The 24,622-nt window shown below is 40.1% G+C and overlaps 1 protein-coding gene across 1 annotated transcript; it reads left to right on the top strand.

Moving 5' to 3' along the window:
- Positions 1-1,247: 1,247 nt before the first annotated feature.
- Positions 1,248-2,966, top strand: LOC130357486 (piggyBac transposable element-derived protein 4-like). Its single transcript, XM_056560186.1, has one exon. The coding sequence runs from the start codon at positions 1,248-1,250 to the stop codon at positions 2,964-2,966; it is 1,719 nt and encodes a 572-aa protein (XP_056416161.1).
- The last annotated feature ends 21,656 nt before the right edge of the window (positions 2,967-24,622 follow it).

Here is a 24,622-nt window from a genome sequence, read left to right as displayed (position 1 = left end):
CGGCGCTGCACAGCAGCGCAAGGGTTAACAGGCAGAAATCCCGTGCCCAGCGGCGGGAGACAAGTTCTGCTTGACATCCCAGGACCATCTGTAATTGGTCCTGGGATTAGAGCCCTGTGATTGGTCCCTGTGGACCAATCACAGTGTATCAGTGTCTTTGTTACAATAACACCGGCTCCGAAGCTTTCAGTTCGTTCTGAACAGCGATCGGAGCCGGTGTTAGTGTTAGGACAGAAGACAGAAGACAGAAGAGTGTTAAAAAGCTTTTCTAAAAGCTAAAAATTTAAGTGGAAGTAAAAGAACCCCCCCTGTAGTGCCCCTTACCCTGCTGCTGCTGCCGCCGTCTGAAGTCTGCAGCCTGTCCGATCTGACAGGCTGCAGTGAAGATCCTAGTGACTGTCACTGTATATAACAGTGACAGTCTTGTATAAATCTGTGCCCCAGTAGTGCCCAGCAGTGCCCCCCAGTGCCCATCTGTGCCCATCTGCTGCCTCCTAAGTCTGCAGCCTGTGCGATCTGACAGGCTGCAGTGAAGATCCTAGTGACTGTCACTGAATATAACAGTGACAGTCTAGTGCCCATCAGTGCCCATCAGTGTCCAGTAGTGCCCATCAGCGCCCAGCTGTGCCCATCAGTCTCCAGTAGTGCCCAGCAGTGCCCCTTCCAATTGCTGTCCTCCCTGTCTGAAGTCTGCAGCCTGTGTGATCTGACAGGCTGCAGTGAAGATTGTAACTTGTAACTGTAACTGAATATAGTTACATTCTACAGTACAGTACAGTAATAAAGTTTCAGTGCCCATCAGTGCCCCTTATCCTGCTGCTGATTCATTCATTCGTTCATTCATTCATTCATTCGTTCATTCATTCATTCGTTCATTCATTCATTCATTCATTCATCAGCTGTGAAGAAATTGAAGTCTGTCACTGACCATAACAGTGACAGTGAAGAATAATATAAAATACTGTCAGTGCCCCTGAAGTGACTGTCACCCTTTCATCCCATCACCACCTTGCACACCTCCATACTACCCTGTTACGTTTTTTCCTGGTGCGTCACTGATTAGTGACAGCAGTGACAGTTCGCCGCTGTTTTTTTTTAGTTCTAGTGGCGCTTTTTGTTTCAGTTTTTCCGTTGTTATAAAAAAAGTAAAAAAGTAAAAAAAATATATAAAAATATAAAAATACAAAAAAAATATTGTTCTAGTGTTGTACATCAGAGACACTTCGCCACTTATAGTGTCATCCAATATGTCAAGGCGTCGCATGTACAGCACTGAGGAGGCATATGCCTTCTTGGCATCTTCCTCTGGTTCAGATAGTGGTGAAGAGTTGTTATATTTGCCCTCTTCTTCTTCCTCTTCCACTGATTCTGACGAGGAACCTCCCCGCCACCGCCCTAGGCCAGGTCCTAGTACCAGTCCTAGTACCAATATTGAGCCAGGTCCTAGTGCCATCTCTGAGTGGGCTCCAGCTTCAAACTTTATACCCAATTTGCCTGAGTTTGTGGCCACTGCAGGCATTCGTGTTGACACCGTGGGGTTGAAAGAAGCTGATTTTTTTCAGCTCTTCTTTTCAGAAGAGCTGATTAATTTGATAGTGGAGGAAACCAACCGGTATGCTGAGCAATTCATTGCGGCCAATCCACAGGCATATCATGCTAGGCCTTATCAATGGACGCCAACCAATGCACTAGAGCTCAAAAAATTTTTTGCCCTTTTGTTTAACATGGGCATAGTTAAAAAGCCCACAATTCGCTCCTATTGGAGTAATGATATGCTTTACCATACTCCACTGTACCGGTCGGTCATTCCAAGGAATCGGTTTGAAGCCCTCCTCAAATTTCTACATTATGCTAATAATGAAAATTGTCCACCTCCCAGTGATCCAAATTTTGATCGCATATATAAAATTCGGCCCCTTGTTAATTATTTAAATCAAAAATTTTCTGAAGTTTACACCCCAGAAAAAGAGATTGCAGTGGACGAATCTCTTGTGCACTTCAAAGGAAGGTTGCACTTTAGGCAATACCTGCCTAACAAACGGGCCAGGTATGGGGTAAAACTTTATAAGTTGTGCGAGAGCACAACCGGCTATACGCACAAATTCAGAGTCTATGAGGGGAAAGACTCTAAAATAGAGCCCCCAGAGTGTCCCCCCGTACTAAAAACAACGGGAAAAATAGTATGGGATCTAGTTCACCCCCTGCTAGATCAAGGGTATAACATCTACCTTGATAATTTTTACACTAGCGTCCCATTACTACAATGCCTGTTTGCCAAGGGGACTGTGGCCTGTGGTACCATCAGGCGAAATCAAAGGGATCTGCCTAAAATTTTTGTACGGCAAAAGTTGAAGAAGGGGGAAAGCAAGGCTGTGTGCAAGGACAACATGATGCTTGTGAAGTACCAGGACAAGCGTGATGTTCTTGTACTAACCACCTTACACCCAGACAGATCCACCCCTGTCCAAGTCCGTGGTACCACAGAGAGTGCCCCTAAACCGGTGTGTATCCAGGACTATAATAAGTTCATGGGAGGGGTGGATCTGTCAGATCAGGCCTTGCAGCCATACACTGCCCTACGCAAAACTAAGACCTGGTATAAAAAATTGGCACTGCACCTCTTCCAAATTACCATGTACAATTCATTTGTGGTGTACAAACGTGCAGGAAATACATGCACATACCTGCAATTCCAGAAAAATGTTATTAAGGACTTTCTGTTTGGGGATCCGGAAGGGGAGGAAAGCAGAGCCACAGGATCGGAGAACAGAATAGTTCCAGGGCAACATTTTCCTGCGGTAGTTCCCCGTAGAGAATCGGGGAGTAGGCAACAGAAGCGGTGTCGGGTGTGCTCCAAGCGTGGCATTAGAAAATGCACTATATACCACTGTGAGACATGTCCCCACAAACCCGGTCTGTGCATTGAAGACTGTTTTAAAATCTATCACACAACATATGATATCTAATTTTGTCCCCTTTAATTATTTTTAGAATGACTTTGGATAACTCTACCCAATGCACCCTTGGAATGACATGTGAGCAATTCATTTATTTCCCCCTTTTTCTCCACTAAACTATTAAAAAAAATCTAATTGGCAAACCCCTAATAAAACTAAAAATTCCCATTATACCCCTAGATGAATACCTTGGCAGGTATAGTTTTATATTTTCAACATTTTGCTAAACCCTTAACAAAAAAAAAAATTCCATTATACCCCTAGATGAATACCTTGGCAGGTATAGTTTTATTTTCACTATCTTGCTAAACCCCTAAACAAAACTTAAAAAAATTTCCATTATACCCCTAGATGAATACCTCAGCAGGTTCCCGGGGTTCTGGCTCCATAGGGGCTTCCTAAATCCGACATGCCCCCAAAAAATTCTCTCTCCAAATTTTGCTCCTTCCCTTCTGAGACCTGTAGTTCACCAGCAAAGCATTTTACGTGCTTTTATGGGTTATTTCCTTGCTCAAGGGAAATGGGGCTACAAATTTTGGGGTAATTTTTCAGCTATAACCCCTTGTAAAAATGAAAAATTTGGGGAAAAACAAGCATTTTAGTGATTTTTTTATTTTATTTTTTACATATGCAAAAGTCGTGAAACACCTGTGGGGTATTAAGGTTCACTTGACCCCTTGTTACATTCCCCAAGGGGTCTAGTTTCCAAAATGGTATGCCATGTGTTTTTTTTTTTGCTGTCCTGGCACCATAGGGTCTTCCTAAATGCGGCATGCCCCCAGAGCACTTCCAAAAAGCCAAAATGTGACTCCTTCTCTTCTGAGACCTGTAGTGTGCCAGCAGAGCACTTTTCACCCCCATATGGGGTGTTTTCTGAATCGGGAGAAATTGGGCTTCAAATTTTGGGGGGCATTTTCTGCTTTAACCCTTTGTAAAAATGTCAAATTTTTGAGAAACCAAGCATTTTAGGTAAAAAATATATATATTTTTTTACATATGCAAAAGTCGTGAAACACCTGTGGGGTATTAAGGTTCACTTTACCCCTTGTTACATTCCCCAAGGGGTCTAGTTTCCAAAATGGTATGCCATGTGTTTTTTTTTTGCTGTCCTGGCACCATAGGGGCTTCCTAAATGCGGCATGCCCCCAGAGCAAAATTTGCTTCCAAAAAGCCAAATGTGACTCCTTCTCTTCTGAGACCTGTAGTGCACCAGCAGAGCACTTTTCACCCCATATGGGGTGTTTTCTGAATCGGGAGAAATTGGGCTTCAAATTTTGGGGGGTATTTTCTGCTTTAACCCTTTGTAAAAATGTAAAATTTTTGAGAAACCAAGCATTTTAGGTAAAAAATATATATTTTTTTTACATATGCAAAAGTCGTGAAACCCCTGTGGGGTATTAAGGTTCACTTTACCACTTGTTACGTTCCCCAAGGGGTCTAGTTTCCAAAATGGTATGTCATGTGTTTTTTTTTCCTGTCCTGGCACCATAGGGGCTTCCTAAATGCGGCATGCCCCCAGGGCAAAATTTGCTTCCAAAAAGCCAAATGTGACTCCTTCTCTTCTGAGACCTGTAGTGCACCAGCAGAGCACTTTTCACCCCCATATGGGGTGTTTTCTGAATCGGGAGAAATTGGGCTTCAAATATTGGGGGGTATTTTCTGCTTTAACCCTTTGTAAAAATGTAAAATTTTTGAGAAACCAAGCATTTTAGGTAAAAAATATATATTTTTTTTACATATGCAAAAGTCGTGAAACCCCTGTGGGGTATTAAGGTTCACTTTACCCCTTGTTACGTTCCCCAAGGGGTCTAGTTTCCAAAATGGTATGTCATGTGGTTTTTTTTTGCTGTCCTGGCACCATAGGGGCTTCCTAAATGCGGCATGCCCCCAGAGCAAAATTTGCTTCCAAAAAGCCAAATGTGACTCCTTCTCTTTTGAGACCTGTAGTGCGCCAGCAGAGCACTTTTCACCCCCATATGGGGTGTTTTCTGAATCGGGAGAAATTGGGCTTAAAATTTTGGGGGGCATTTTCTGCTTTAACCCTTTGCAAAAATGTAAAATTTTTGAGAAACCAAGCATTTTAGGTAAAAAATATATATATTTTTTTACATATGCAAAAGTCGTGAAACCCCTGTGGGGTATTAAGGTTCACTTTACCCCTTGTTACGTTCCCCAAGGGGTCTAGTTTCCAAAATGGTATGCCATGTGGTTTTTTTTTCTGTCCTGGCACCATAGGGGCTTCCTAAATGAGGCATGCCCCCAGAGCAAAATTTGCTTCAAAAAAGCCAAATGTGACTCCTTCTCTTCTGGGACCTGTAGTGCGCCAGCAGAGCACTTTTCACCCCCATATGGGGTGTTTTCTGAATTGGGAGAAATTGGGCTTCAAATTTTGGGGGGTATTTTCTGATTTAACCCTTTGTAAAAATGTCAAATTTTTGAGAAACCAAGCATTTTAGATATTTTTTTTTTTTTTTTTTTACATTTGCAAAAAGTTGTGAAACCCCTGTGGGGTATTAAGGCTCACTTAATTCCTTGTTACGTTCCTCAAGGGGTCTAGTTTCCAAAATGGTATGGCATGTGGGCGGTTTTAGCTGTTCTGGCACCATAGGGGCTTCCTAAATGCAACATGCCCCCCAAAAACCATTTCAGAAAAACATTCTCTCCAAAATCCCCTTGTCGCTCCTTCGCTTCTGAGCCCTCTACTGCGCCCGCCGAACAATTAACATAGACATATGAGGTATGTGCTTACTCGAGAGAAATTGGGCTACAAACACAAGTAAAAATTTTCTCCTTTTACCCCTTGCAAACATTAAAAAATTGGGTCTACAAGAACATGCGAGTGTAAAAAATGAAAATTTTGAATTTTCTCCTTCACTTTGCTGCTATTCCTGTGAAACACCTAAAGGGTTAAAACACTTACTGAATGTCATTTTGAATACTTTGGGGGGTGCAGTTTTTATAATGGGGTCATTTGTGGGGTATTTCTAATATGAAGACCATTCAAATCCACTTCAAACCTGAACTGGTCCCTGAAAAATATTGAGTTTGAAAATTTTGTGAAAATTTGGAAAATTGCTGCTGAACTTTGAAGCCCTCTGGTGTCTTCCAATAGTAAAAACTCATCAATTTTATGATGCAATCGTAAAGTAGACATATTGTATATGTGAATTAAAAAAAATGTATTTTTAATATCCATTTTCCTTACAAGCAGAGAGCTTCAAAGTTAGAAAAATGCAAAATTTTCAATTTTTTCGTCAAATTTGGGGATTTTTCACCAAGAAAGGATGCAAGTTACCATAAAATTTTACCACTATGTTAAAGTAGAATATGTCACGAAAAAACAATCTCGGAATCAGAATGATCAGTAAAAGCATTCCAGAGTTATTAATGTTTAAAGTGACAGTGGTCAGATTTGCAAAAAACGCTCTGGTCCTTAAGGCCAAAATGAGCTTGGTCCTGAAGGGGTTAAGGGGTTAAGGCCAAAATGGACCTGGTTCTTAAGGGGTACTACCGTGATTTTTTTTTTTTATCAACTGGAGCCAAAAAGTTAAACAGATTTGTAAATTACTTATTTTAAATTTTTTAACCCTTTCAGTACTTATCAGCTGCTGTATGCTCCACAGGAAGTTGTATAATTATTTTCTGCCTGACCACAGTGCTCTCTGCTAACACTTCTGTCTGTGTCAGGATCTGTCCAGAGCAGGAGAGGTTTACTATGCGGGTTTACTCCTGCTCTGGACAGTTCCTGATATGGACAGATGTGTCAGCAGAGAGCACTGTGGTCCTGCACAAAAGAACAATACAACTTCCTCTGTAGCATACAGCAGCTAAGGTTACGGGGCTTTCTGCTATAGTGAATTAAATAGAAATCAGTGTTTAAAACATCAAACAATATCACAGCACAAAGCTACAACGGTGTGGGTGTGCTAAGGAAGATGCTTTGTACTCATCTCTCATTTCACTATTCTATTCTTGTTTTTTTTTAGCAACCTGTTGTCTTTTTTAGATTGTATAGGAGAGATGCATTTGGATTGCTAACTGAGAAGATATACAATAGAAAATGCAATATGCAGTAATTTGTAAATGCTCATTAGAAAGGAAATGTTCTGGAAAACACATATATTTGCTGCCAATATCTTTACCATCTGCTTTAGTCACAAAAATCAGGACTTCATAGCATGGTATTATGAGTGTTCCAGAAGCTTTTAGTAGCACATTGAGCATGTGGAAAACTTTGAATCTAAATAATAAACATTGAGAAAATCTTTTAATCAACACTAATAGCTCATAACTTTTATGAGGTGCCTAAACCTTGTACAAGTTCAAACATTCAAGTTTTTATTTGCAGTCACTGAATACAAAGCCAGGAATAGACTTAGAAAGAGCCTCAATCCATTATTTATACTGATTTATTATGTGTTCTTGGCTTTTTTTTATTCAATAATTGCAATAAAAAAATCTGAAAGTGTAAGCATAGCCTAAAAATACTTGCTCTAAGATGTTCTATAAAAGTATTTATCTTACAAAGATTACAATGTTGATAAAGAGTTTCATTGATAAAGTCCTAAAGGGGCAAAACTACTCAAGTAATGTCAAACCTAAGTGATTGATTTATTTTATCTTGTGTTATCTGGATTTAATTAATTCTAGTTAAAAATCTTAATCCTTCCAGTACTTATCAGCTGCTGTATATTACAGAGGAAGTTCTTTTATTTTTGAATTTCTTTTCTGTCTGTCCACAGTGCTCTCTGCTGACACCTCTGTCCATGTCAGAAATTGTCCAGAGCAGGAGCCAATCCCCATAGAAATCCTCTCCTGCTCTGGACAGTTCCTGACATGGACAGAGGACCACAGGGAGCACTGTGGTCAGACAGAAAGGAAATTCGAAAAGAAAAGAACTTCCTCTGTAATATACTGCAGCTGATGAAGTACTGAAAGGATTAAGATTTTTAAATAGTAATTTACAAATCTGTTTAACTTTCTGGAACCAACTGATAAAAAAAAAAAATGTTTTCCATCGGAGTACCCCTTTAGCCACTTCATGACCCAGCTAATTTTTTTTTTTCTGGCTCCCGTTTGTCATGACCGGGTGGAAAGGGAGAGTGAGCCCTAAGCTGTCCTAATAACACTCTCCCTGTCTTCTTGCCCATCCACCCTAAACAGCATATCGACAACCACGGTTGTCACAGGCCAGAAACATATAAGGAAAACTACCAAACAACCAGATAGACCAGACAGACTATAAACATAATAACAGGGCAGAAACCGGAATCCAGATAAATGGCAAATATGAATTAATGAACTAGACAAGGTTTAGAATGATTAAACAGCAGAAAGCAGGAAATGCAGGGGATGAACAGAAGAACTGAATGTTAAACACTAAACTGATCAGTAACGTAAGACACTATTCACACAGGACTAAGATAACTAACATAAAGAGATTAAAGGGGTTATCCAGGAAAAAACTTTTTTTTTTTATATATATATCAACGGGCTCCAGAAAGTTAAACAGATTTGTAAATTACTTCTATCAAAAATCTTAATCCTTTCAGTACTTGTACATGAGCTGCTGAAGTTGAGTTGTTCTTTTTTGTCTAAGGGCTCTCTGATGACACGTGTCTCGGGAACCACCCAGTTTAGAAGCAAATCCCCATAGCAAACCTCTTCTACTCTGTGCAGTTCCAGGGACAAGCAGAGATGTCAGCAGAGAGCAGAAAACAGACAGAAAACAATAACTCAACTTCAGCAGTTGATAATTATTGAAAGGATTAAGATTTTTTTTGAATAGAAGTAATTTACAAATCTGTTTAACTTTCTGGAGCTGGAGTTGATATATATTAAAATTTTTTTTTCCTGGAATACCCCTTTAAGTTCAGAGGACTCAGATCAGTGAGTAAGCACAGAGGAAACTATAGACCAAAGGTAAAGCACAGAGGAAACTCTAGATCAGTGGTCATATACTCTATGATCAGTGCATGTATTATAAACTCTTAAGATCAGCAATCATCAGCTCTCAAAATATAAGGATACAAGAAAATCTAACTCCACAATGTGGAGGAACACGGGTCAAGATATTTTTCAAGGTACAAGACAGAATATATTCAAAATCAAACTCCACCATGTGAATGGACACAGGTCCAGATACTCACAGTGTGAACACAGACTAAGATACAAAGCAAAAGCAGACCGGACATATAATAATCCTAAAAATCAACAAATGTACCAAATACTAAAATCTATAATAAACATGACTATTAAACATGTAATTGGGATGTAATGTAACCAAAAATCAGCTATTTTGGGGCTTGGAATATTTTTTGCATTTACGCCATTCCCCGTGCAGGATCAAAGCATAATCATTTAACAGTTCTGACAATTGCGCAGGCAGCGATATCAAATATGTGTATTCTTTCTTGCTTGTACAATGTTTTATTAAAAAAATTTGAAAAGGGGGTGATTAGAATTTTTACTAGGGGAGTTTTTTTTTTACTTTTCTAAAACTTTTTTGTAACTTTTTTTTTTTACACAGTTTTTGCCCCAGATGGCTTACTTAGATCAATGTAATGCTTACTTAGATCAATGCAATGCTTTTGCATTACATTGATCCATGAAATCTGTGCTCGATTGCTAAGAGCTGCCAAAAGGAGCCTTAATCAATCACAAAGCCAGGGAAGACACCGAGGACAAGGTAAGGCCTCGGGCTTCCCTAGCAACCCATAGCCCCCTGCAATTACATTAGGGGGGGGGGGGGCGCTATGGGGCCATTAGATACCAGGGAATAGCGGAATTTAATGTTTAAATACCGTGATCTGTATAGATCACGGTTTTTAAACGGTTAAATGAAAGACATCAGAGCAATTTCCGATATCTGCAATTCTTTCATTCATGGTGGACTGCAGTCTATTTGATAAAGGGATTCTAAACATACCGTACCCCCTACTAGTCTTCCTACTTTACTTTCTCCACTTTGAGTCATTATTCTATGGAGAGCACATGGCTATCTTATTTGTCTCATTTTAGGGATCTTAATTGGTTTATCATGTTACGGCAAAATATGAGCTGGCTTTGCAAATTCTTAAGTATGTTGTCACGATAGAAGGTTATGATAATCTTTTAACCGGTTGCCATCTAAGGATGAGCCGGCTCGTCCTACAACGGCAAGCTGTGTATGGCGCGGGCCCTTGACTCGAGCCCGCGCCATACCGGCCGGCACCCAGCTGATTCTTGAAGCTGGGGGCTGCCGTTAATAGTTGACATGCGGCGATGACCGCGGCCGGCTATTATCCGTTATGGTTCACCGCAATCAAAGTTGACTGGTTATCTTAAAGGGACCTTTCACCAGTCCCTGGTGGTCCAGTGGGGTGGTCCCCCCCCCCTCTCGCAGCGCGATCGCAGGGGGTGGGGCCGATCCACTCTGGAGGTAGCCAAAGGGCTTACATCTGCTCCTACGCTGGTCCTGACTCTGTGATTGATAGAGCCTGGCTGAACCAGGCTTTATCAATCAAGCGCAGAGAACACAGATCAATGTAGTTTTCTGAAACCACATTAATCTGTATCAGGTATCTACTGTATGAGTCCTTTAGAGCGATTAAAAGTGTAAAAAAAAGTTGAATAAAAAGTTAAAAAAGAAACACCCATTAACCCCTTCCATAGTAAAAGTTTGAATCACCCCCCTTTTCCCAAATTCCATATAAAAATAGGTAAATAAAATAATAATAAACATATGTGGTATCACCGCTGAAATGTCCGAACTATAAAAATTTTATGTTAATTAAACCGCATGGTCAATGGTGTTTACGTAAAAAAAAATACCAAAGTCCAAAATTGCATATTTTTGGTCACTTTGTATACCTTAACAAAATTTATAAAAAAGTCCCATCAAAGCAAAAAAGGCCCCAATAAAACCTTAGATGACACCGCACAAAATTAGCCCTTACACATCCCCATATATGGAAAAATAAAAAAGTTATAGGGGTCAGAAGATGCCAATTTTCAACATACAAATTTTGGTGTATGTAGTTATAATTTTTTTTAGGCAGTAAAATAAAAGAAAAGCTATATAAATTAGGTATCTTTGTAACCATATGGACCTACAGAATAAACATAAGTTGTCATTTTTACTGAAAAGTGCACTGCATAGAATCGGAAGCCCCCAAAAGTTACAAAAATGCATTTTTTTTTCAATTTTGCCCCACAAATATTTTTTTTTTCTGGCTTCGCCGTAGATTTTGTAGTGAAATGATTGAAGTAATTACAAAGTGAAATTGGTGGTGCAGAAAAAAAGCCCTTATATGGGTCTGTTGGTGCAAAACCGAACATATTTTAGGAGACACCTGAAAATGGCTGTCCAGGAATGGACCCAGTTCAACTTGACAGGACATGAGAGAATCTGCAGGGAAGAATGGCAGAAAATTCCCAAATCCAGGTGTGCAAACCTTGTGGCATCATCCCAAAGAAGACTGGATGCTGTATTTACTGCTATATGTGCTATAAATAAGCACTGGGTAAAGGGTATGAATACTTATGTCAGTGCAAAATTTTACATTTTCATTTCAATAAATTGGCAAAGATTTTTAAAATTCTGTCTTCACTTTGTCATAATGGGATATAGAGTGCAGAATGACAAGGAAAAAAGTTGTTTTTATATTATTATTATTATTATTATTATTATTATTATTATTATATTAGTACAAGGCAGCAACATAACAAAATGTGAAAAAAGGAAAAGGGTCTGAAGACTTGTCAGACTGTGCTTTGACACAACAACAGGGTGTAGTATTCTAATAGCAAAACATATCACTATACAAATAAATAGTAAAGGCACAAATGAATTGAAAAGGGACATATAAAAAAACTGAGTATTTTGGTAATTTGCCGTAAAAACATGGTGCCACTTCGACAGCATCGCTAACAAAAAACTATGTGTGAACACAGCTATAAGCCTTGCAGTCAATAATGTGTTAAGTAGCATAGTTATTATAGTGAATTGCCAGGTTCATATAAAGCAAAATTGTGGGAGTGTCATGGTCTGGGCCTGCATGCGTGCTGTTCGCACTGGAAATCTATAGTTCATTGAGGGATCCATAAATGTCAACATGTACTGTGACATACTGAAGCAGAGCACGATCCCCCTCCCTTTTGGTGACTGGTTGGCAGGGCAGTATTCCAACATGATAATCCCAAAAACACACCTCCGAGATGATCACTGCCTTACTAAAGAAGTTGAGGGTAAAGGTAATGGACTGGCCAAGCGTGTCTCCAGACCTAAACCCTATTGAGCATCTTTTGGGCATCCTCAAATAAAAAGAGCGGGGAATGTCTGGTCTCCAACATCCACCAGCTCTGTGATGTCATCATGGAGGGGTGGCAAAGGACTCCAGTAGCATCTTGTGACGCTCTGGTTTACTCCATGGCCAAGAGGCCTAAGCCAGTGTAGGAACATAATGGTGGCCTTACAAAATATTGACACTCTGGGCCCAATTTGGACAATTTCCATAGGGGTACTTACTTTTGTTGCCAAGGTTTAAACATTAAAGGGGGTACTTCGGTGGAAATTTTTTTTTCAACTCAGCAGGTTCTGGAAAGTTAAACAGATTTGTAAATTACTTCTATTAAAAAAGCTTAACCCTGTCAGTACTTATCAGTGGCTGCATGCTCCACAGGAAGTTCTTTTATTTTTTTTTGTTCTGTTCTTTTTCTTTTCTGTCTGACCACAGTGCTCTCTGCTGACACCTCTGTCCATGTCAGGAACTGTCCAGAGCAGGAGGAAATCCCCATAGCAAACTTATCCTGCTCTGGACAGTTCCTAATATGGATAGAGGTTTTAGCAGAGAGCACTGTGGCCAGATAGAAAGGAAATTCAAAAAGAAAAGAATTTCCCGTGAAGCATACAGTAGTTGATAAGTACTGGAAGGATTAATATTTTTTAAAATCTATAGAAGTCATTTACAAATCTGTTTAACTTTCTGGCACCAGTTGTTTAAAAAAAATGGTTTCCACCAGAGTAAACACTTACATTGATGTGATATAGTTGGGGTCACTGAGACATGGCTGGACTCCTCGCATGACTGGGCTGTCAATCTGCAGGGGTTTACATTGTTTCGCAAGGATAGAATGAACAGAAAAGGTGGTGGAGTCTGTCTGTATGTAAGAAGTGGTATGAAAGTCAGTGTGAACGATGCCATAGTGTGTGATGATTCTGAGGAGGTGGAATCACTGTGGGTAGAATTACAAAAGGAGGGAAATACTGAAAAAATAATATTTGGTGTAATCTACAGACCCCCTAATATCACTGAAGAGATAGAAGGCCAGCTGCATAAACAAATAGAGAGGGCCGCCCGGGCAGGTACAGTGGTAATAATGGGAGATTTTAACTATCCAGATATAGATTGGGGTCGGGGGTTGGCTAAAACTACAAAGGGGCGACAATTCCTAAATTTATTGCAGGATAATTTTATGGGCCAGTTTGTGGAGGACCCAACAAGAAGTGATGCCTTGTTGGATCTGATCATTTCCAACAACGCAGAGCTGATTGGTAATGTAACTGTGCAGGAAAACCTTGGTAATAGCGACCACAATATAGTTACTTTTGACTTAAAATGTAGAAAACAAAGACAGGCGGGTGAGGCAAAAACATATAACTTTAAAAAGGCAAATTTCCCTGGGCTGAGGGCTGCACTACAGGACATAGACTGGGGGGAGGTGTTCTCAAATACTGATACAGAAGGTAAATGGGACATCTTTAAATCAACTCTAAATAACTATACAGCTAAATATATACCAAAGGGGAACAAATATAAACGATTAAAACTAAATCCTACATGACTGACAAATGATGTTAAATAAATGATGAAATAAAACATTTTCATGTTTATTCACTACTAGAGTGTTGCATTAAGCTTTTTTGGCTTTGTATTCTCCTGGGATTATTACTTTAGTGGAACTCCACCCCCCAGAGTTTGCTGCTGCCTACTGCTCTACTGCCTACTGCAATATAAATATATGTATTATATGGGCTAAATATGGTTGTATATTGGAGATGAGCGAGCCGAACCCATAGAGCCCATTCTCGCTCACAACTTGCTAGTAAAATGCTTGCAACTAAAAATGCTAAAACAAGGCTCAGGTCACTTTGGATTATTATATTATATGTAAAATCATATTTTGCCACCATTAATATAAGGTTTTTGCGACCAGGGCGCCTCCAGCTGTTGCAAAACTACAACTCTCAGCATGCCCAGACTGCCAAAGGCTGTCCGCGTAGGCTGGGAGTTGCGTGATCATTAAAGCATGAAAAGCAAAGTAAAGGAAAGCCAATAAACCTGCTGTATCATCAATGACAATTTACCCACACTTCCTCACCCATATACAGAAAGTCTGATTATACTGCATTCACTCTTTTTACAGTAAATTTACTAGTACACTTTAATGTTTGCGTAACAAATTTACTAACACAATAAATAACTAGCTAGAAACATTCAATTGCTCAGCTGCATGTATTCTTTATAATGCTACATCACAAATGATGAATAACATTACAATAAAAAGCTATAATTAAAGGCTTAGTTTCAGATAAAGATTTACAAAACACACACTAGTTTTCAGTCTGTTGAGTTCTAGGAAAATAACTAATAAATTATGATCATTATAGTAGTTGAATAGGCATATAAGATTACATAATTCTATGTAAAAGTAGCATTACATATTCATTCAATAGACTGTATAGAATCACAAGCAGGGCCCTTACTCCTTATGTTAATATCTAGTGTATAATATTCTAATGTCTCATGTTTGTCCTTATTTGTACTGTCAAAATTGTGCTGCAGAATGTGTGAGTACTGTAGATGTACAATAAACTTGAATTGCTTTTGGATGTTTCACTTTCCTTTTGAATGGACATTGGGACGTAATTAATGAAATTTTACGCTCATCCTGGTTATCTATCTCTCTGAAAAGCTCTTTTCATGTGTCTTTTGTTAGTTTTTCTCCCTCCCTCTGTGGGTTTTCCAAATGTCAGTTAAAGGGGTACTCCGCCCCTAGACATTTTATTCTCTATCCAAAGGATAGGGGATAAGATGTCTGATTGTGGGGTCCAGCCGCTGGGGACCCCTGTGATCTCAGCTTCGGCACCCCAGACATCCGGGGCACATAGTAAACTTCGCTCCGCGCAGGATGACTGGCGATGCGGGCAGAGGCTTGTGATGTCACGGCCACGCCCCGCTCGTGACATCACAACCATGCCCCTCAATGCAAGTCTATGGGAGGGGGCGTGAAGGCCATCACGCCGCCTCCCATAGACTTGCATTTAGGGGGCATGGCCGTGACATCACGAGCCTCTGGTGCGACACCCAACTCTCTAAACGAACGCCGGGTGCAGCAGGGAGATCGCAGGGGTCCCGAGCGGCAGGACCCCCATGATCAGACATCTTATCCCCTATCCTTTTGATGGGAGATAATATGTCTAGGGGTGGAGTACCCCTTTAAGGACAAAGCAAAGATGGTCTGGCAGGCTGGGCATGTGCATCGATTATGGGTGGCAGAAGTAGGCACAAAAAAAGCAGACATATTCAGAGACTGGACTAGGACAGTAAACTAAACCTTTGCTCCCATTGAAGAAAGGTCAAACTACAGCTGTTAACTTTCCTTCTGTTCTCTTTTAATAGAATCCCAGTTGGGCTGACTATTAGCAGTTTTGTTTTGCAGTCCTATCTACAGTTCTATACATTGCCAAACATCTGTCAGTGGCACAACATCTTGGGGCCACAGTGTGCCAGTGTGGTGCAGCCTTTGCTGCGCTGCTTTATGCAGTTTACATAGGAATGTGTCCATGACCGGGATGTTTACATAGCAGTTTCTCGGGCTCCCTACGCTACCTGTGTAGAGAGCCAACTACTTAAGAGAATTCTGAGGTGAATTCTCAGTTTACAGTTTGCTGGAAAAAGGTTTAATATATAAAACATGACTTTAGTTAAAGGAGTTTTCCCAACTTGCAAAGTTATTACTTGCAATCTGCCTTTGGATCCCTTGCAATCTCAAGAACAGCACCGACTTGCAACCCGCTGTTCCATTATAACAAGATGCCCAGTGGTCAGACCCCCACAATCTCATAGTTATCCCTTATCCCATGGGAGATGTGCAACCAAAAGATTAGAGCGATCAGCTTACAAATGATGGCTGTCCCTATAATAGGGTACAGAAAATAGAATATTAAAAATCTACAATCATAAAATGAAAGTAGATAAGTTGGAAAGAATTTGTATAATGTATCTGAATTCAATTAGTATATATAAAACATTAGATGGTATATTCACTTAGGAAGAAAAAAAATAAAAAGGTCAAAAGGTAACATAAATTAAGTCTGAATGTTCTTAAAAATGAGGGATGATTTAAAACTATGACCAAGAAGCTATGGTAATGTCTAGTAAATGCCGTCAGTTAAATGATCAAATAGGATTTCTGTAACAAGAGGTTTAGTCACTGTTTAAAGTTCATTAAAAGGTCTGTAGGTCAATTGAGCTTAAATCCTATCACTGACTAAAGCTTCTGTCAGGTCTTATTTTTACAAATGCCAGATGAATAGAAATACATTTATTTAGCAATGACTGAAAGCAAGAATATGCAAATGCAGAGCTTTTCTTGTCTTTAACCCCTTAAGGACCACAGTTTTTTTTTTTCAAATTCGTTTTTTTCCTTCCTCCCCTCCTAAAAATTATAATGCTTTCAATTTTCCACCCAAAGACCCATATGAGGGCTTGTTTTTTGAGCCACCAATTTAATGCATGCTGGGAGTTGTAGTTTTGCAACAGCCAGATGCACCCTGGTTGCGAAACAGTGACCTACCTACATACCTGGCATCCTGCTGCAGTGTTTCCCAACCAGGGTTTATCCGGCTGTTGCAAAACGACAACTCCCAGCATGTCCAGACAGCCACAGTTGTAGTTTTGCAACAGCCGAATACACCCTGGTTGGGAAACAATGATCTACCTGCATACCTGGCTACCTACTACAGTGTTTCCCAACCAGGGTGCATTTGGCTGTTGCAAAACTGCAACTCCTAGCATGCCCAGACAGCCTCTGGCTGTATGGGCATGATGTGAGTTATAGTTTTGCAACAGCCAGATGCACCCTGGTTGGGAAACAGTGACCTACCTACCTCCCTGGCTACCTGCAGGTGCATCTGGCTGTTGCAAAACTACAATTTACAGCATACCCAGACAGCCAAAAGCTGTCTGGGCATGCTGAGAGTTGTAGTTTTGCAACAGCTGGAGGCACTGGGAAACACTACAGTAGGTAGCCAGGTATGTAGGTAGGTCACTCCCAACAAGGGTGCATTCGGCTGTTGCAAAACTACCTAACTTCCTACCTACATACCTGATTACTAGTGATGAGCGGCATAGGCCATATTCAAAATCGCAATATTTCGAGAATATATGGATGAATATTCGTCATATATTTGTGAAATTCGCATATTCGTTTTTTATGCGCATATGTGAAAATCGTTGCGCATATGCGCATATTGGCGAATGTTGAGCCCTCCCTTCTTTATATGCTTCCTATACTTAGGAGTACACTTTAAAAGAGGGCAAAAACTCAAATGTATTAGAACAAACACGCTTTATTGAAACAAGTTAAATGTCAAGGGACTGGAAGGCATTGGACATTTCCACTTTGGTATTAGGTATATATCACATGTATGTACTGGAATTCCAGCGGCCTAACTTTTGAATGACGTGAGCTGGTACCTAGAGATTTGACCAGTACATGTAAGTATATGACAAAAGAAATTATGGTGAGATCAACTCCGTTAAAGAGTAACAACAGGCTATTAGGACAAGATCCTGCTCGTACCGAGAGTAGCTGACGTAACCACCTGTACAGGACACCATTTGTGAGTAGAGGGAAAATAGCTGATCTCTACATCTTGACCAGGTAGAGAGGTTTTGGTTTGGATCAAACTTAACACATAATGATCGTGTTTCCAGCTAAGTTTATGCAATTTTGAGTAGTAATTGAAAGTTATGGCGTGAGGACAACCAGACCAGTCTCCTAGCCAGAGACATTATGGCAGAGGATTTGAAATGACCCTTTAACAAAATGTCCACTGTGGCTGAGTTGTCCGACACAAACAGGACTGTTTTTTGAACCATTGGGGTCAGTAGCTGCTGCCACAATGGGGTGTAGTTCAAAAAACGCCATATTTCTACTGAAACCAGGTAAGTGGTCAATTTCTACCGGCCAATGACTAGCTAGCCAATGAATACCCCATAAAGCTGCAAACCCTGACACTGAGGATGAATCAGAGAATTTCATGGGTGATTGGTTATCTATCACTGGATTGAAAAAGGAGACGCCATTCCAATCAGATAGGAACAAGTTCCACATGGCCCGGCCAGCTAGCGCGTGTCTGTCTAGAAGGAATACATTGTTCTGATGTGAGACTGAGGACATTAAGTCCAGTAAGCGGGATATGAACATCCTGCCTTGTGGTATTACTTGCATGGCAAAGTTGAGCATGCCCAACACAAACTGGAGCTGGACTTTGGTGACATGGGGGGGTAGGGATGGAGCGTAAGAGACCATTGATGGCCTCCTTGATTCTCACCAGCTTGTCTGCAGGAAGCCTGGGTGTCTAAGACCATGCCTAAGAATGTCAGGACTCTGCTAGGACCCTCCAGCTGCTATTAGACTGCTAATAGCACATCTAGATCTTTAGGATGCGAATCTCCTCGTTCTATCAACAAGAAGTCGTCCAGGTAGTGAATGACATGGCTACATTCAAATCTACTCTCCAATACCTTGGGAGAATTTGTCAAATAGCCAATGACTACTTCTAGACCCAAATGTCAACTTGACTGCAAAATAGTATAATTCCTTCCCTCTGAAGCCATGCCATTTCCACAATTCCGGTAAAATGAGGAAGAGCTTGAAGGCATCTGAAATGTCAACGTTGGACAGCCAAGCTTCTTCCCCCATGCTCAGGATGATGGCAATGGCCTGGTCAAAGGATGCGTATTTAAATGCAAATTCATCTGCAGGTATAAGCGAACTGAGGCTTGGAACACTGGAAGAATATGGTGCTGAGAAATTGTAGATGAGCCTCTGTTTATTACTGAATTTGCAGACATCAAATGAGAGGTGTGGAAAGGACCAATGACAAAACCTTTATCCACTTCTGTCTGTAACAACGCATCGACCACCACTGGGTCTTTCTGGGCTGACATCAGATTATGACATTCGAAAGTGGAGCTAGGGAGGGCCATCAAACGGTGTGGAAACCATTTTGGATACCTGTGAGCAGGTATTGCACGAAACACCCCATTGCAAACCTATGCTGCTCTGGACAGTTCCTGACATGGACAGAGGTGTCAGCAGAGATCACTGTGGACAAGACAAAAAAGAAATTCAAAAAGAAAAGAATTTCCTCTGTAGCATACAGCTGCTAAAAAGTACTGGAAGGGTAAAGATGTTTTAATATAAGTCATTTACAAATTTGTTTAACTTTCTGGCACCAGTTGATTTAAAAAAAATGTTTTCCACCGGAATACCCCTTTAAAAGGTGGTCAACTCATATTACAGAGTACAATATTCATAGTCCTTGGGGGAGATTTATCAAAACCTGTGCAAAGGAATTGTTGCCCAATTGCCCATAGCAACCAATCAGATCGCTTCTTTCATTTTGCAGAGGCCTTGTTATCAAATGAAAGAAGCAATCTGATTGGTTGCTATGGGCAACTCAGCAACTTTTCCTCTGGACAGGTTTTGATAAATCTCCCCCATTATCTTTTGTGACTTATCAGATATCTTGACCGTGTAGTATATATGAGTAGAGGGAATGATAAGTGGTGAAAAAAACTCACAATTTGACCTTTTCATAACACAGTAAATGTGTATTAGCTAATGACATGTTTTCTTTCATTACTGTCATTATTTTCTAGATAAAAAAAAAGCTTTTCAGTTTAGAATGATGTATACACTGTAATTTAGGATAATTGTAATATGTGTTAGAGAGAATCACTGTAAACAGGACTACTTATTGTTAAAACCGTTCATAATCAGCTGGATTAAAGGATTTCACTGTGATCCCATACTAAACTGCAGTGCTCTCAACTGAAATAACATTTTATAATATTAATGGTATATTTGATCAAATTATAACATAATCCTACTGTTGTTCCTACTAATAATTTGTGATTCATTTGACAATTTGGGGTTACTATATTTTCCTTGTCAATAAGATGTTTCTGTAAATAATCTTCCCAGGGCCGTTTCTGCCTGATCTTGGAGGTTGTCCCTTGTTTCTTGTTCTTGCCATCCCTGCCATTAATATGGCATGAACAGGACCTGGGGGATGGGGGGAGGAGGGGTTGTGTTGGGGGGGGGGGGGGGTCACAATGTAAGATTGTAAGATTGTGGCATATCTTAAAAATGGCTGAATAGATTGAGGTTAGGAATACATAATTTTACTCAGGATCACCCACACTACCAACCTATAAATTTAGGTTGGTGTGGTTGATCAATGTGTCAGTTTTCAGGTGAGTTGGTCTGGTAGGCTAACTACTTATTGAGAGACAAATGTATTTTTGGTTTGTGTTGGGGCATGTATAGGCTGGTAGTGGAGGACCCTAGGAGGTCCTGTCTAGGAAACTATGCTGGATCAAGATAATAAGACTTGTCATAAATTGCAATGAGTCATAAGACTTTATTGTCATTACTGTCATTATTTTCGAGATAAAAAAAAAAGCTTTTCAGTTTAGAATGATGTATACACTGTAATTTAGGATAATTGTAATATGTGTTAGAGAGAATCACTGTAAACAGGACTACTTATTGTTAAAACCGCTCATAATCAGCTGGATTAAAGGATTTCACTGTGATCCCATACTAAACTGCAGTGCTCTCAACTGAAATAACATTTTATAATATTAATGGTATATCTGATCAAATTATAACATAATCCTACTGTTGTTCCTACTAATAATGTGTGATTCATTTGACAATTTGGGGTTACTGTATTTTCCTTGTCAATAAGATGTTTCTGTAAATAATCTTCCCAGGGCCGTTTCTGCCTGATCTTGGAGGTTGTCCCTTGTTTCTTGTTCTTGCCAATACAATACATAATTTTACTCAGGATCACCCACACTACCAACCTATAAATTTAGGTTGGTGTGGTTGATCAATGTGTCAGTTTTCAGGTGAGTTGGTCTGGTAGGCTAACTACTTATTGAGAGACAAATGTATTTTTTGATTGTGTTGGGGCATATATAGGTTGCTAGTGGAGGACCCTAGGAGGTCCTGTCTAGGAAACTATGCTGGATCAAGATGATATGCATATAGGCCCAGATTTATCAAATAATGTCTTCGGTAGAGCTATATTCCCACGTTTATTTAGGTGGGGGGTTTGACTAGCATGCATCTTATTTATCAAGAAGGTGCAGCAGGATGATGAATTTTGGCAGCTCTGCTGTGGTGGGAAAAGCTCTACCACATACACTTTTTCTAGATGCTTGTGAGGGAGGGAAGTAGACACTTTCCTGGGTTCTGAATTTGGCAGGTTAGGTGTTTTTACTTACTTTCACATAGCTGCCGGGACATTTTTACTTGCATTTTAGACGCTACAATCAAATTTGATTGTGGTGTCCAAGGGGTTAAAGCCGGCTATCACCATGATCGGTGATGTCTGGCATTAGAAATGGGTCTTGGTGGCAGAAAGCCGCCAGGACCACCCAGCTGTAACCCGCGCTCAGCTCCTGAGGCATGTCATAGAAGGGGAGTGGGACACGGTCGTCCACAAGAGGTTAAAGGTTGAATTGCGGAAGGTAGAAGTGATTCTCATGCCTACTGGTAGGTGGTGTAGCTTTGCGCCTAAAAAAGTACCTTTGCGCACAAAATAGCGACTTTTGACAAAAGTCACAAATGGTCACAAATGGTCAAAAAGAAAAAGTTCTACGGGTAGGCAGAAAGAGTGAAACTGTCTATATCAAAAGACACATAAAAGTCCCTAAATATGCTGGTTGCGCCTGAACTGCGCCAAAACACAGACAAAAAAAATGCTCTAAAAGCAAAGATAAATCTCCCCCATAGTGCTAAATGATAGTTACTCTTATTCTTGACATCTCCACTGTTTTGTACTTAGCCATCATGAAAAAAGTCAGAAATCTTCTTACTTACTTGGTGAGTGCCATGGATTTCTTCTGAAACTTCTATAAAAATGAAACAAGGGATGTGCAGCATGCAAGGACAGAGATGTACACAATGTCATTAAATTGCACTTACCAAAGGATATAGATTAAGATAAAGAGAGAAAGTGTCTCACCACCACCTAAATTTTAGTGTTTCTGCCATGTACTACCTGTTATATACAATAGACTCCTCTAGGCTATTTAGTCAAGTAAATTCTATTTATTCACCAAATGTGCAAAAAAAAAAACAAAAAAAAAATTACATACAAAAATAGCCACCAAGAAATATATTCATACAACAAATAAGGTCCGCTATAAGGCAATGAACATGTCTGTGTCTTTAGCAGCTTATAGCCATCTGTAAGAATGGCGTATGGTAATACTCTCTGAAGTTGATATCAGACTATGGGAGATTCTTCTATGTATATATGTACGTACGCTATGTATGTGTCTAGATCTCCTCCAGCTAACAGCCAAGACAATTTCTTGGTACATGTGTATTATGGATTAGAGGTGCCATTAAATTAATAAATATTATTCTAAAATAAAAAAAAAAGTGTATACCCGAGAGTAGCACATGAGCCCACGTATATACAACAGCCAGACCTAAATATGCATCTATATAAAATGTTAGCACAGAGAACACCACAGCATATAACCATGTATCACAGGCATTCTATATTCAACACATGTGATGCATTGTTATGTACTGTGGTGTTATATGTGCTAACATTTGATATAGATCCATATTTGGGTCTTACTGGTCAAGCAGTTTTATTAATGGCTGTTGTGATTTGTTTTCACTTTATATAGCTGACACAGCGTATAGGGTAAACCCACTAAGAATAAAAATATATGTAATAAAATGAATAAATAAAAAATCTAATAAAACCGATCAAATTAATAAAATGCATAATTTTTATTTAGATTACAAAAAAATAAAAAAGAGTACATATATCATACACAAATGAAGAGATAGTATACTCCTTGATAAAGCCGGTCACGGTGAAAGGCGTTGGATGTGATCGCAGGGACGTGGAACTTACCTTCCTTTTACATGTGGGGTCAAGTATATATATTCTGACACCTTTACTCTCAGCACTTTATTTGTCTTGTTCTTTTTGCACTGACTTGTATTTATATTACACATTTGCTGCTGTGTATCACTATTTTGTATTAATATATACATTTTTTTGTTGCACATTGCACCTTATATACACTTGTGTTTGATATACATTTCACACTGTTATATTCTTTTTATGTTATATTTATTGTTACTATCCGCACATATTTTATAGCAATAGGTGTTTTTTATGATCCATTGGTGATCAATTGACACTTTCTTGTTTTTATCTTTTTTTCCCATCCCTGTCATCTTTTGCATTTTTTATGCTTATATATTATATTTTATTTACAATTAATTATACACATTATCAAATTGCGCTATTGATTATTATTATTTTTATGTATGCTATATAGCTATATACTATCTCTTCATTTGTGTATGATATATGTACTCCTTTTTTTGTAATCTAAATAAAAATTATACATTTTATTAATTTGATCATTATCGTTTTTTTAGATTTTTTATTTATTCATTTTATTACCGTATTTTTCGCCGTATAAGACGCACTTTTTCTTCCCCAAAACATGGGGGGGAAAGTTGGTGCGTCTAATACGGCGAATATACGCCCGAGGCTGCTGCGGGCGAGAGCGGGAAGTCAGCGGTAAGTACAGAGGCTGCGGCGGTGCGGTACAGCGCTGACTACCCGCTCCCCGCCCGCAGCAGCCTCATGACCGCAGGTGAATTTTTCACCTCCCACCGGCTATGTTTATTGCCCTACGCCTGGAATGCCGGGCAGGTGAATTACTAATAACTGTATACTAAAAACCAGGGTGCTTCCAGCTGTTCTGAAACTACAACTCCCAGCATGCCCGGACCGGCAAAGGCTGTCTAGGCATGCTGGTAGTTGTAGTTTCACAATAGCTGGAGGCCCCCAGGTTTTTAATATACTGTACAGTATTAGTTTTTACCTGCTCTGGCCGGCCCCCGCCTGCAGCCGCACACAGGAGCCGGCCCGGGCAGATAAAATCATAGGTTTTCCTATACCGGACATCCCTATGTCCCGAAAAATCTTTTCGGGACATAAGGATGTCCTCGGGTCACTTACCATTCCCCGGCCGATGCGCGCCCTCCTCCGGTCCTCCTGCGGTCTACCTGCAATCCTCCGCCTCTCTATGGTTGTACGCACGGGACGTCAATGACGTCCCGACGTGCGTACAACCATAGAGGCGCCGGAGGACCGGAGGAAGACGCGCGCCGACCGGGGCCTGGTGAGTGACCGGCGGCACGTAATCTTTAGTGTTCCAGTCACCGCTCCTCCGGTCCCGGCACCTACTGCTATGGACCATAGGCCATAGCAGTAGATTGTGACACCGGGCCAGAGGACCGGAACACTGTGGGGGCAGCACACAGACATACAGCCT

Source organism: Hyla sarda, chromosome 2 (assembly GCF_029499605.1).
Source record: "Hyla sarda isolate aHylSar1 chromosome 2, aHylSar1.hap1, whole genome shotgun sequence".
Taxonomy (NCBI): Eukaryota; Metazoa; Chordata; class Amphibia; order Anura; family Hylidae; genus Hyla; species Hyla sarda.
Note: the sequence above shows the minus strand (reverse complement) of the source record. Positions and strands in the feature narration are given on the sequence as shown.